Source organism: Stylophora pistillata, chromosome 5 (genome assembly GCF_964205215.1).
Source record: "Stylophora pistillata chromosome 5, jaStyPist1.2, whole genome shotgun sequence".
NCBI lineage: Eukaryota > Metazoa > Cnidaria > Anthozoa > Scleractinia > Pocilloporidae > Stylophora > Stylophora pistillata.
This window is the reverse complement of record NC_142523.1, coordinates 35,669,363-35,679,619: the sequence shown is the minus strand read 5'-3', so window position 1 is coordinate 35,679,619 and position 10,257 is coordinate 35,669,363. Positions and strand designations below refer to the sequence as shown.

Sequence of the window (10,257 nt, the reverse complement as noted above, 5' to 3'; positions counted from 1 at the left end):
AGTTTAAACTCATACTTCAAACATGGCGTCTTTATCGATATGCTCACTCGTTTCTTTCTTTTCTGGAGAGCGGAAATCGCTTGATCGCGGAGAAAACCACTTCAAATCCGACCATGTCCAAAGCTTTATTTATTCCAGGGGAGTCATCAAAGGTGAAGTCCAAGCAAGCATGAAAAATAAGGACTACAAAGTCACAGTAAGTTGCCAATTTGGGATCACAACACGTATGTTCAATTCGAAGAACTCCCAACCCCGATTTCACCTCCAATTTAATGTTTATATTGCGGAATATATATTGCAACTTACGTGTCTGTTTCGAATTATCTTTTTATCAGATTTATCTCGATGAAAACCTTGAAATAAAAAACACAGAATGCGAGTGTCCTCGCGGCGAGTTCAAGTGCAGTCACGCGGCAGCCATATTTATTTATGCAGGCATCCATAACCTTAGCAGGACGGACCTGGAATGCCAATGGAAACGAAAGCGAAAGGCAGAAAGCGTACAGTCTGCAAGCCAGATGTTTCCAGCGCCACCGAAGAAGAAGGATTACAGCCCTTTGACGCGCGATCCTAGCCGAGAAGATCGGATGTGGCTGTACAGCGAACTAAAGCGCTATGGCAAATTTACAGGGACCTGCTGGATCTTGAGTCCCGAACCACAACCTGCTACCCCTCTCCCGATCAAGACGATTGAGGATATCATTTACTCAGAAGGTTTCCTTATGGCATCTACGAAGGAAAAACAATTAGAGTACTTGATTGAGAATGCCAAAGTAGAGGAGAGAACCATAAATGTTGTGAGCACCCTCACGGCTGGCCAGCAAAACAGCCCTGCATGGCACCAAGCTCGTAGAGGCCGCCTGACTGCCAGTAATTTTGGCTCCGTCCTCCAGGCAAAAAGAGTTACACCGTCTCTTATCAAGCGACTACTTGGGGAATACAACTTGAGTGGAGTTAAAGCAATTGCATGGGGACAGGACAATGAGACTGAGGCCCTGAAATCCTTCACCAACATCACAAACTTTACACCTGTACAGACCGGCCTTTGGCTACACGAGTCGGGAGTTCTGGGTGCTTCCCCTGATGGACTTGTGGGAGACGACTCGGTGATTGAGTGTAAGTGCCCCTACACACATCGAAATGCGACAATCAAGGAAGCTTGTGGGCACAAAGACTTTTACTTGGAGGAGAAGGAAGGGAATTATACGCTGTCTACCACACATGTTTACTGGCATCAGTGTCAAGGCCAGATGTTCCTGACAAAGCGCAAATTCTGCTACTTTGTTGTATGGACCACAAAGGATAGTGTAGTTATCAAGATTGAACGAGATGAATCTTGGGAGCACAATATTACTATCTTGAGTGATTTTTACTTTCATCAACTATTCCCAAAGATTACCGAGGGAGAACTTTGAAAAGTGGTGCACAGATGCTGGACATAATCAGAGTGGGGGGGGGGGGGGGGAGTGGGAGCTAATGTAAATAGGCAGTAGCTAATGTTAAAAGGTATTTTTTTAAATTTCATACATTAATTTCTTAATATAACATTACATATTCTACACTCAGATAGAGACACAAGATAAAGAACCCACATTTTTCCATTTAGCATAGTAACTTAATAATAAATTACCTTCTTCCTGAAAGCAAGCTTAAACAATTTTTTTTTGCAACCAATGGCTACTGGTAGCTGGTAACACTTATCCTGGTTACTCAACAGGGCCCAGGTACATAAAACTTATGCCACACTTAAGTAGGCTTGCATAGCAATGCAAAGGGAAGGGGTGAGAGCCAAAACAAAATCCATGCAGCACAGGTTATTTTTTCTGACTACCTCTCACCATCCCTTAAGCTAATTGAAGTGTGGCTTTAGTTTTATACACCTGGACTCAGGCTCCCAGCTTCACAGACACAAAAGTAAAACCTTTAAGCCAGCACGACTTTCACACTTGGAACTACTGGACGAAAGAATTCCATACTGGTCACATGCCCCTGACCTGGATTTAGTTGAAATGACAATTTAAGAATGTCACTGGTTTTCATTATAATCTATTTTCACAGAACACATAGTAGTTTGTATTAATGAACATAAAGGAGATGAATATCAGAAAAATGTAAAACTGACCACATCATATTTTTGACCAAAGCTATGTCAATACCATTTGATCTGTTACAGTAGGGCTTCTAGTAATACAAAAATAATATTAAAAACTCATTGTACTATAATTTAGTTGAAAAAAAGTTCTATTCAGTCAAATTCAAAGTCGTTGCAGCCATCCTTGATCAATGGATACTGCAAATTAACAAGAGCTGAGCACAGTTGGCATAGCTTGTCAGCATGGCACCTCAAAAATGCTGGGATGAAGCCAAGGATGCGAAAACTCTTAAGTCTTGCATTTGCATGCTCTACATGGATGCGACATCGAGCTATTGATTTTGTCGCCCTTGCCTCACTCTCTGTAAACTTTCCATTGTTGAGAAATGGTGGTATGTTCACTGAAACACCTCTTGGAACTACATCGCTGATGAGAAAACCTTTGTCTGCCAGAACAAGATCACCAGCACTCAAATGTTTACAAAACCCAGACTCTTTAACCATGACCTTGTCACTGACTGAGCCAGGAAAAAGATCACTAACATAGGTTATAACTCCATTTGGGGCAACCCCTATAATGACTTTGAAAGAGTTCATTCCCCTGTAGCTGGAATATGTAGCATTCTGCTGGGACATGAGCTTAGGTGCAGCAATTTCAATGTCTGTACAATCAATCACAATGCGGCAACTGCTGTACTCAGTGAAAGAAGATGGCAAACACATCTTGTTCTTTTCTCTAGATGGCACAGTTGTCATGATGTCTTTGAACAGGAGAGAATGCAGAACATGGACAAAAGTTAGTACTATGTTAGCAACAGTTGCAACACTGCATGAAAACAACTGGGCTAAATGTAGATTGGTATAATTTTGTTTCAGTTTCATCAGAGTGATAAATATCTGGTCCTCAAGTGTGATCGCCTCAACCTTCCATCCAGCATAATAGTTTATTTCACCCTTGAATCTTGAAACATATCCCACAACAATATCAAAAACATCCTTAGTGGGTAGACCTGTCTCCATCCGTATCACCTCAGGGCTCAAGCTCTTAGCAGAGTAGTGTGCACTATAGTAACTTGACACTTCCTTGTGTTTAGCAAGTTCTGTTGAAGTCATATCAAGCTCTATTGACAGCAGAGCTTCTTTGGAACTTGTCTTTTCCTCTTGTGAGCATTCAGTGGAACATGGTTCAGAGTTCTCTTTAATCTCTTCAAGCACAGATGCTACAGTTGGTAATTTCGTGGGCTCGGCAGACACTTTCCGTTTTTTCTTGGGGGTAGGTGTACTGGGAGGTGTTGGTCCTGTACCTGGCAGCAAGTCCAAACTATCAAACAGCTTGTGCATGTTTCTGTCACTGATGGTTGGCATATTTTCTTTTCGCCCATCTTTAAAGTGACAACTGCAAAGTCGCGAATGTTTGCTGGGCTTTCTATCTCCTCTCCTATAACAGAAACAGACAGAAGCAGTTACTATACTTGCGCTTAAAAAACCCAAAGTTTAGTTGGTCACATGCTTAACCTTGAAGTCTAAGACGTGAATGCGAAGCGAGTATTTCTCTGAGCTTGTTACTTAAGACTAGTTAGTGTAAAAGCTTTGATACTCACAACTATCATATAGTTTTTTAGTAACTAAATAATCTTAGATCAAGACTGAAGACAAGGAAAGGCAAAGCCGCGAGAAAAGAAATAAGACAAGAAAGAGAAACAGCTAATCGTGAATCAGTTTGAGATAAAAAAAAAAAAAACAGCTATTTCTAATCGATGGTACAGCATCGAAATATATATTTTTCGAAAAATACTCACCTTACAAATGATATCCACTTATCATAGAGTGTTTTATGTTTTTTCTGGTCTGGAAACGAAAAGAATCGGCAGCAGTGGCTTTCAGATGTGTGATTGCAATCTGGATGAAAACACTGGCCCATCGCAAACTTCGTCTCCGTGGCGTTTTGACTCGAATTATTGCTCACCAGGTGCTTTTGTCCGCTTATTATACTCTTCAATAGTAAGGCCAAAGGTTATCTTGATTCTCTTTATCTTATTTCTATTATTGGAGGATAAAATGCGCTATTATAGCTCTTGAAGTGTTCGAGGTCAACGACAATGTGTCACGCTAGGGACGCCATATTGGTTTGTTTAGACCACAGAATTCCGGTGCTATGGAAACGTGACGTAAGCACTTTAGGACTCTATAGGAGCTTTCGCGCGCGCGCGCGCGCGAAAGCTCCTGGGTTTTATCTTGGTTTGAGACCCCCAGCAGAGTTTCAAGAAAAAAAGTGGCGGCCGTTACCGCATAGCGCGTTCGAAGTTTAGATCAGAGAGCCTTTACGCTTTTGGAAGGCGAACATGGATGTATCTACCGAAATTTTTTTAGAAGACGTTGTTTTCGTGCAGATGTGAGGTCTACAGCTGAGGTGAGTGGTATTTTTGTGTTTCATTCGGCAAATTAGCTCTAATTTGCCGGAACTTCCATAATGCTCTGAGGCGTAAATCCAAATAACGAGCGTTTTATTCAAGGAAAGCGCATTTTTTCGTTTACTAAATTATAGATTACAAATGTTTTGGTATGTTTCGGAAATTTTCCATTCTCGTCAGTGTAGGATGAGGTGGAAATTAATAAACCGCGGAGTGAAAACTTACCCGTAGCGTAAATTTTGTTGTTTACCAAATTTAAATGCCTCGGCTCAATCTCGAGCTAGAAATTTAACGGTGATTTATAGTACAACACTTTTGTGGGTAAATGTATTTATATGAGCTTCAACAAAGAGAGTTCATTACTCAATCTACAAGGTATGAAAATGAGAGAGAGCAAAAAGCTAAGTGTCAACAGTTGTGTTCTTATACATGTGTAGCGAAATTTAAAGTATACATATCTATGTTTTAGATTGAATCGATCCCAAGAGAGGTGACAAACTAAATTGGGATGTCGTCTTTAACCTTAGTTAACAATGACTGATTTGCCAGCCTGTGACGAATAACACAGACATTCTCAATCCAACATGAACATGGCAAATAGGAATCTGACCATTACCTTTTCTTAACTATGATTTTTACTTAAATTCTTATACAACTTCCACATTCATCAGGGTATGTTGTCCAACTTGTGAAATTGAAGCCATCTAAGTTATGGTAGAATTTTAAGCCAAGTAATGTAAACTGTTGCCTGAGACTTCTTTTCTAATTTCATGTTCACAGTGTATTTTTTTTTAAATCCATAGCGACAAGATAGCTCAACAGCACAGCTATTCTGAGGTCAAACATAATCTTTGACTCGCTTATGATGAAGGTGAGCAATTAGTAAATAAGTGTTAATTACCAGTAACAAATTTGCTCTCAATCTGAAGCTTTTGGTGGTAAAAATGATGGACAACAATCACTTTCAAGTGACTTATTACCTTTTTTAAATGACCTGACTAAATCATTTAAGGGAATAAAATTAGGTAAGAATGCTTGATCAAAATACTTTACAAATGTACTGTAATCATCTTCCAGGATTGTAGCAATTTCAGAGCAACTTTTTTCTTGTGAAGAGTACTTGTTACCTCATCTGATAACTCATAGTCATTAGCATTGGGAAGCCAGTTATTCTGCATTAAGAAGGTTGCATCCCATAATTTTGTATCAGACTGTAGTTGCCTAGTGGCCTTCAGGACAAGAACTTGTATTTTTGCCAGGTGGTTTTCATACCTGTTGGCACAATATCTGGGTTTGGGTTTGCGGTTTAGGTTGTTGTGTAATTTTTCAGGCTGTATGACTTCAGGTGTTCTGCTTTCGGGCATTTTTTACCCTCCTTTTTGCTTCATCAATGGTTTCAAAACATTCTACCATTCTTTGCCTTTTCCTGGTTGCAAAATATGTTCATTGAGCCAGGTGAAGGTTGACATAATTTTTTTTTTTTCAGGAATTTTCTATACTTTTTTTTTTTAATTTTCTCTCTTCTTTACGGATTTTTTTTTTGCCTCAACAGGTGAAACTTTGTTTGTCAACCCAGCCTCGGAAACCATGGACATGACTTCTGTAAAGGACTTTACCAGTTGCTCCTTACATTCAGAGTCGAATTCCTTATATATCACTGACCCTACGTTTTTCACTTCTTTTGGTGTTGCTTTGAAGATTTTTTTTCCTGAAAGCTCTTTGGCTTGACTTTTTACTTCTGTGAATGCCTCCCTTCTGCTTGCCACACAACCTGTGCTTTTTTTGAAGAGGCTACTCTCTGCTGGTGTTGTTAAGAGACAGCATTTGCATTCTATTTGGTGCAGAGATTTTTTACCCTGGGCAGTTTTCTGCCAGCTTTCTATAGAATATGCATTTAGATACTGTTGCTTTTTTTCTGGTGGTGACCACTGTGAAATTTGGTTATCAATGGCCTTATATTTCTTGAGAAAAAGACCTATTGATGTAACTATACTTTTTTGTAATTGTGCTTTATTTTTCTACCTGTAAGTATTTAGTGACCTTCAAAAGATTTATGGAAAGAAACACTTACTTTTGCTCACATGTAAATGGGGAAATTCTTTGAAATTTTCCATTTAGAGCTGATATCTCTCTTCAAATTGCTGGCTTTTATACGCCTTTTCTGATTCATTGTCCTTTGTTGAAAAATTTTTCTGGGCAAGGGACTTAGTATTCCTTAAATAAACATGAGCGAATCAATCCCTAGTCAATCTCCATGTCAATTTACATTTTGTTTCTATTTCATTTTTCACTCAATATTTTTTTTGCCTTCTTTTTTATTTTGTACGTCATGAAATTGGACAGATTCCTCCAACTGAGCTGGCAGGAAATTAGTGCAAAGTGCACATGCAAATTATCTCTCCATCAAGATGGGGTGGGAGGGGAGCATTTGAAGTTTGAATAACCTTGTTTTTCACCCTTTTCTTGCTGCCAGGCCAGTTGAAATCCCTGTTCATTTCTTACCAACAGATTTTCATAAGACCTAAGAGCAGGATTTTAATTTTTAAACACATGGAGCACTAATATTAGCAGTTATTTCTCCCTTCCACCTCCCACCTCCTGCGGCTCAATTTTGGTCCATGTTGTGGGTTGATTTTGCTGTCATGTGAAGAGAAGAATTAAAGCTGTTGTATATATGACTTCATGGGAAACAACAACCCATGCAGTGAGTCCCACAGTACATCTCTTAATTTATTTTAGCATCTTTTATTTTCTTTCGGTCACGGACGTGGAAATTGCGAAAAAAGCAACAAACAAGTTGAAGTAATATTATTGAAGCATTTCAGTATCTTACAATTACAGGAGATGAAAACATACAATACTAGAGCAGTAAAAAATAATTCGTTCGTTTTTTGGCTTGCTAAGCCAGCAGTTTTACTTTCCCATCAGATATTTGTCCGGTGATCGACCTGACAACTATAACCACCATACTTGATTTGTGCTTTCTTGGTCAGCGGTATAATGTGGTAGTCAAGTCATGTTCATGTATTATGTTCGAAAAGAGACAAAATGGCTACTTCTTTCGTAGTTTAAAAAGGGGTAGTCAGAATGCTATCGCCGGTGCCGAATTTTTCATTTCAAGCAGTTATTTTTAGCGAAATGGAAGAAGGTGTTGATAAACTTTATCTTCTCGTTTGGAATGAAGTTCCAAATAGAGCTGATAACAATCTAAAGACCATTAAGTTGAGAAAAGTTCCTTCTCAACTCCTAAAAATCTCTAATCTCTTTTTTAAGGAACGAAGGAAATTCATTCCAAACGTAGATGGCTAGCATTTTTTATTGAGTATTTTTCTCATTCATTGATCAGTAACGAGTGTGTGTAAATCTTACCAATTCCGATAAAAACCGATTGAGTAGCGTTTTGATCACGTGACCCGACAAGTGACCGTCGTTGTCGGCATTGTTGCCATAAGGTAAAAGTTCGTATGGATATCTATCGTCCCTGAAAGTTTCAGCGAAATCGGCTGGATATTTATGGAGATATGGCTGTTTATTTTATTAAGGCAATTTAATCTCCTGACCCAGGCCTTAAACTACTTTAAATCACGTCTCCAACTGGCTTCACCCTCCAGGCTATATATCGATTGTTCTATTGACAGCTATTAAATGAATTCACTTCATTTGTTATGATGTTTGGTCCATCAACATTTCAGAGAAAAAATTACGCTTAAATGTGCTTTGAACCGTTAATCTATATTATTTTTTAAACTTCATTCGCTTGACATAGATGTGAAATTCGAGGCTGATGGCGACAAAAATTGTGAACATCATTGAATTTTCTAAAATCTCGTCAAATTGATATATAAGGTACTTCACTGTCGGTAGCAACAGATTATTTCCCTGTATACAAGAGTGCTATGCGCGACACAAAGAAGATGCAACAAAAACCAAGGAAAAGAATGACTAAGACCCATGGAAATATTTTCAATCTTGTCTAATACATTTGGCGCAGCGTTTTGAGCTAAAAAGAGAAAAGAAATTAAAAACCCAGACTGGAGACGGGATTTGTCAACTATACCGTCCCTTTGAAATCATGATGGGGACTAGAAACCATTCGTTGAATGAGAGCGCATGACTGGGTCATTCTCTCAACGGAAGGTAAAAATTGAGCCTCTATCAAAGTTGACGTAAAGATGGAAAGGGGGAAGGTGCTGAAAATCTCGGAAACTTCATCAAATCTTCACAGTTTCAGTTAGTATACGTAGATTCAGAAGACAGCTGATTAAATGAATAGAGGAATTTATGTGATCATATTTTTATTTTAGTCATTTTGCATCGGGTGGTTGGTTCTTGATAATGATAGCTTCCTGTTGATTGAAGTGCATCATCGTGTTAAAAGAAAGAAGAAATTCTTCAGTTGGTACATCCCGTCTAATTGGTGTCTCCCTTCTTAGGAATCCCCCCTCCCCCCCTCGCTAGAGGGTCTCATGATAAAAAAAAAAAACATAAAAATGCTGCCCATTAAAACCTAAACTAAAAATGAGTGACCCGTGTCATGTTCATTGGGGGAACAACAGTAAATATAACAAGAACTGAAACCCTTTAAAAACTTCACACTGTACACCTGTTTTAAAATATTGTAAACGCAGTACTTACGGCGGCAAAAATTTGTGAACGGAACTTGAAGCATTAGCCTGCTTCATACGTCCAATCAGTAAAAGGCAGGCTTCGTTTTACTTATAAGGTTTATTGTGTTTACCTCCATCGAAGCAGTTAGGTCGTCCGCAGTTTTTGCAAAAATCACCTATTTCTTAAACTTTAGACGCTCTGTAATGTTGGGAAAATAATGGCGCAGCTCATCCGCCTGTTGAGTAATATCAAAAAGATCTTGTCCGTCGATATTGTCGTTTTCTTGAAGGTAACAAAAGAAGCCAAACAATTGAATAGGTTTACCTTCCACGTGAGGTTGTGCCGAGAAATCAGACCGTTTGCTGAGCTTACCTATCCTATCGTAAGTCTCGAGAGAAAATCCATGGCTCCGAAGCCAAGGCACAACCTCCTCTGCGGTGAAGTCACGAGTGAAATCTATCTTGAAGTTTCGTCGCAGAACTCTTTTGGAAAGATGCGCGGGCAATAGAGGACGAATTTTGGAGGGAAATCTTTTTTTAGATATAGCTCTTTGGCATACAAAGCTTTGCTTTCATGTCCAAATTGAGCACTCTATCTAGGATGAGTCATTGCCGTTGCAATTGCGCATGCTCGCTGGTTTACTCTAGTTTGAGCACTCTGGCATGGCTTAGACGATACCACAAAGGTTGGGTCGTTTGGGGTGACCGTCTCGGTTCTCCCCCATCCTAGCATTAGCACTGCACTGATGATGGGACCCGTTACCCAACAGCAGTCCTTGCACACCCCGACTGTTCAGGTGCCCCGTTAGGCGGGGAGCGCTTCCGGGGGGCCAGGTTCGATTCCTGGGCGATTTTGGCGTACTGGTGTACCCTCCTTCAGGCGTTACTCGGCGGAACCATTGCACTCCGGTTCCGTTAAGTATATATGTCGTCCGGCCGTTGCAGCACTGACCATTGCACTATAGGGTCCGTGGCCGGGGGCGCCTGAAAAACAAAAAAAAAACTGCACTGATGAGGCCCAGAAGGCCGAAACAGTACTGTCTGCAGTTAGATATAGCTCTTTGGCATACAAAGCTTTGCTTTCATGTCCAAATTGAGCACTCTATCTAGGATGAGTCATTGCCGTTGCAATTGCGCATGCTCGCTG

The 10,257-nt window shown here is 39.8% G+C and overlaps 1 protein-coding gene and 1 long non-coding RNA gene across 2 annotated transcripts; both read left to right on the top strand.

Moving 5' to 3' along the window:
- The first annotated feature begins 22 nt into the window (after nucleotides 1–22).
- LOC148731676 (uncharacterized) lies at nucleotides 23–2,223 on the top strand. Its single transcript, XM_088760196.1, has 2 exons — nucleotides 23–196; nucleotides 336–2,223. Exons 1-2 carry the CDS (start codon nucleotides 23–25, stop codon nucleotides 1,413–1,415), a joined length of 1,254 nt encoding a protein of 417 aa, XP_088616322.1. The 3' UTR covers nucleotides 1,416–2,223.
- A 2,108-nt stretch (nucleotides 2,224–4,331) lies between these two features.
- Nucleotides 4,332–6,747, top strand: LOC148731675 (uncharacterized). Its single transcript, XR_016001272.1, has 3 exons — nucleotides 4,332–4,502; nucleotides 5,307–5,374; nucleotides 6,056–6,747. It is a non-coding gene; the product is annotated as an uncharacterized LOC148731675 (long non-coding RNA).
- Nucleotides 6,748–10,257: the final 3,510 nt, after the last annotated feature.

Bases quoted from the DNA above. Each gene is read 5' to 3' on its own strand.
- LOC148731676 (XM_088760196.1), top strand. From the start codon at position 23: ATGGCGTCTTTATCGATATGCTCACTCGTTTCTTTCTTTTCTGGAGAG. The intron at 197-335 runs GTAAGTTGCCAA...TCTTTTTATCAG, and splicing joins ATAAGGACTACAAAGTCACA to ATTTATCTCGATGAAAACCT.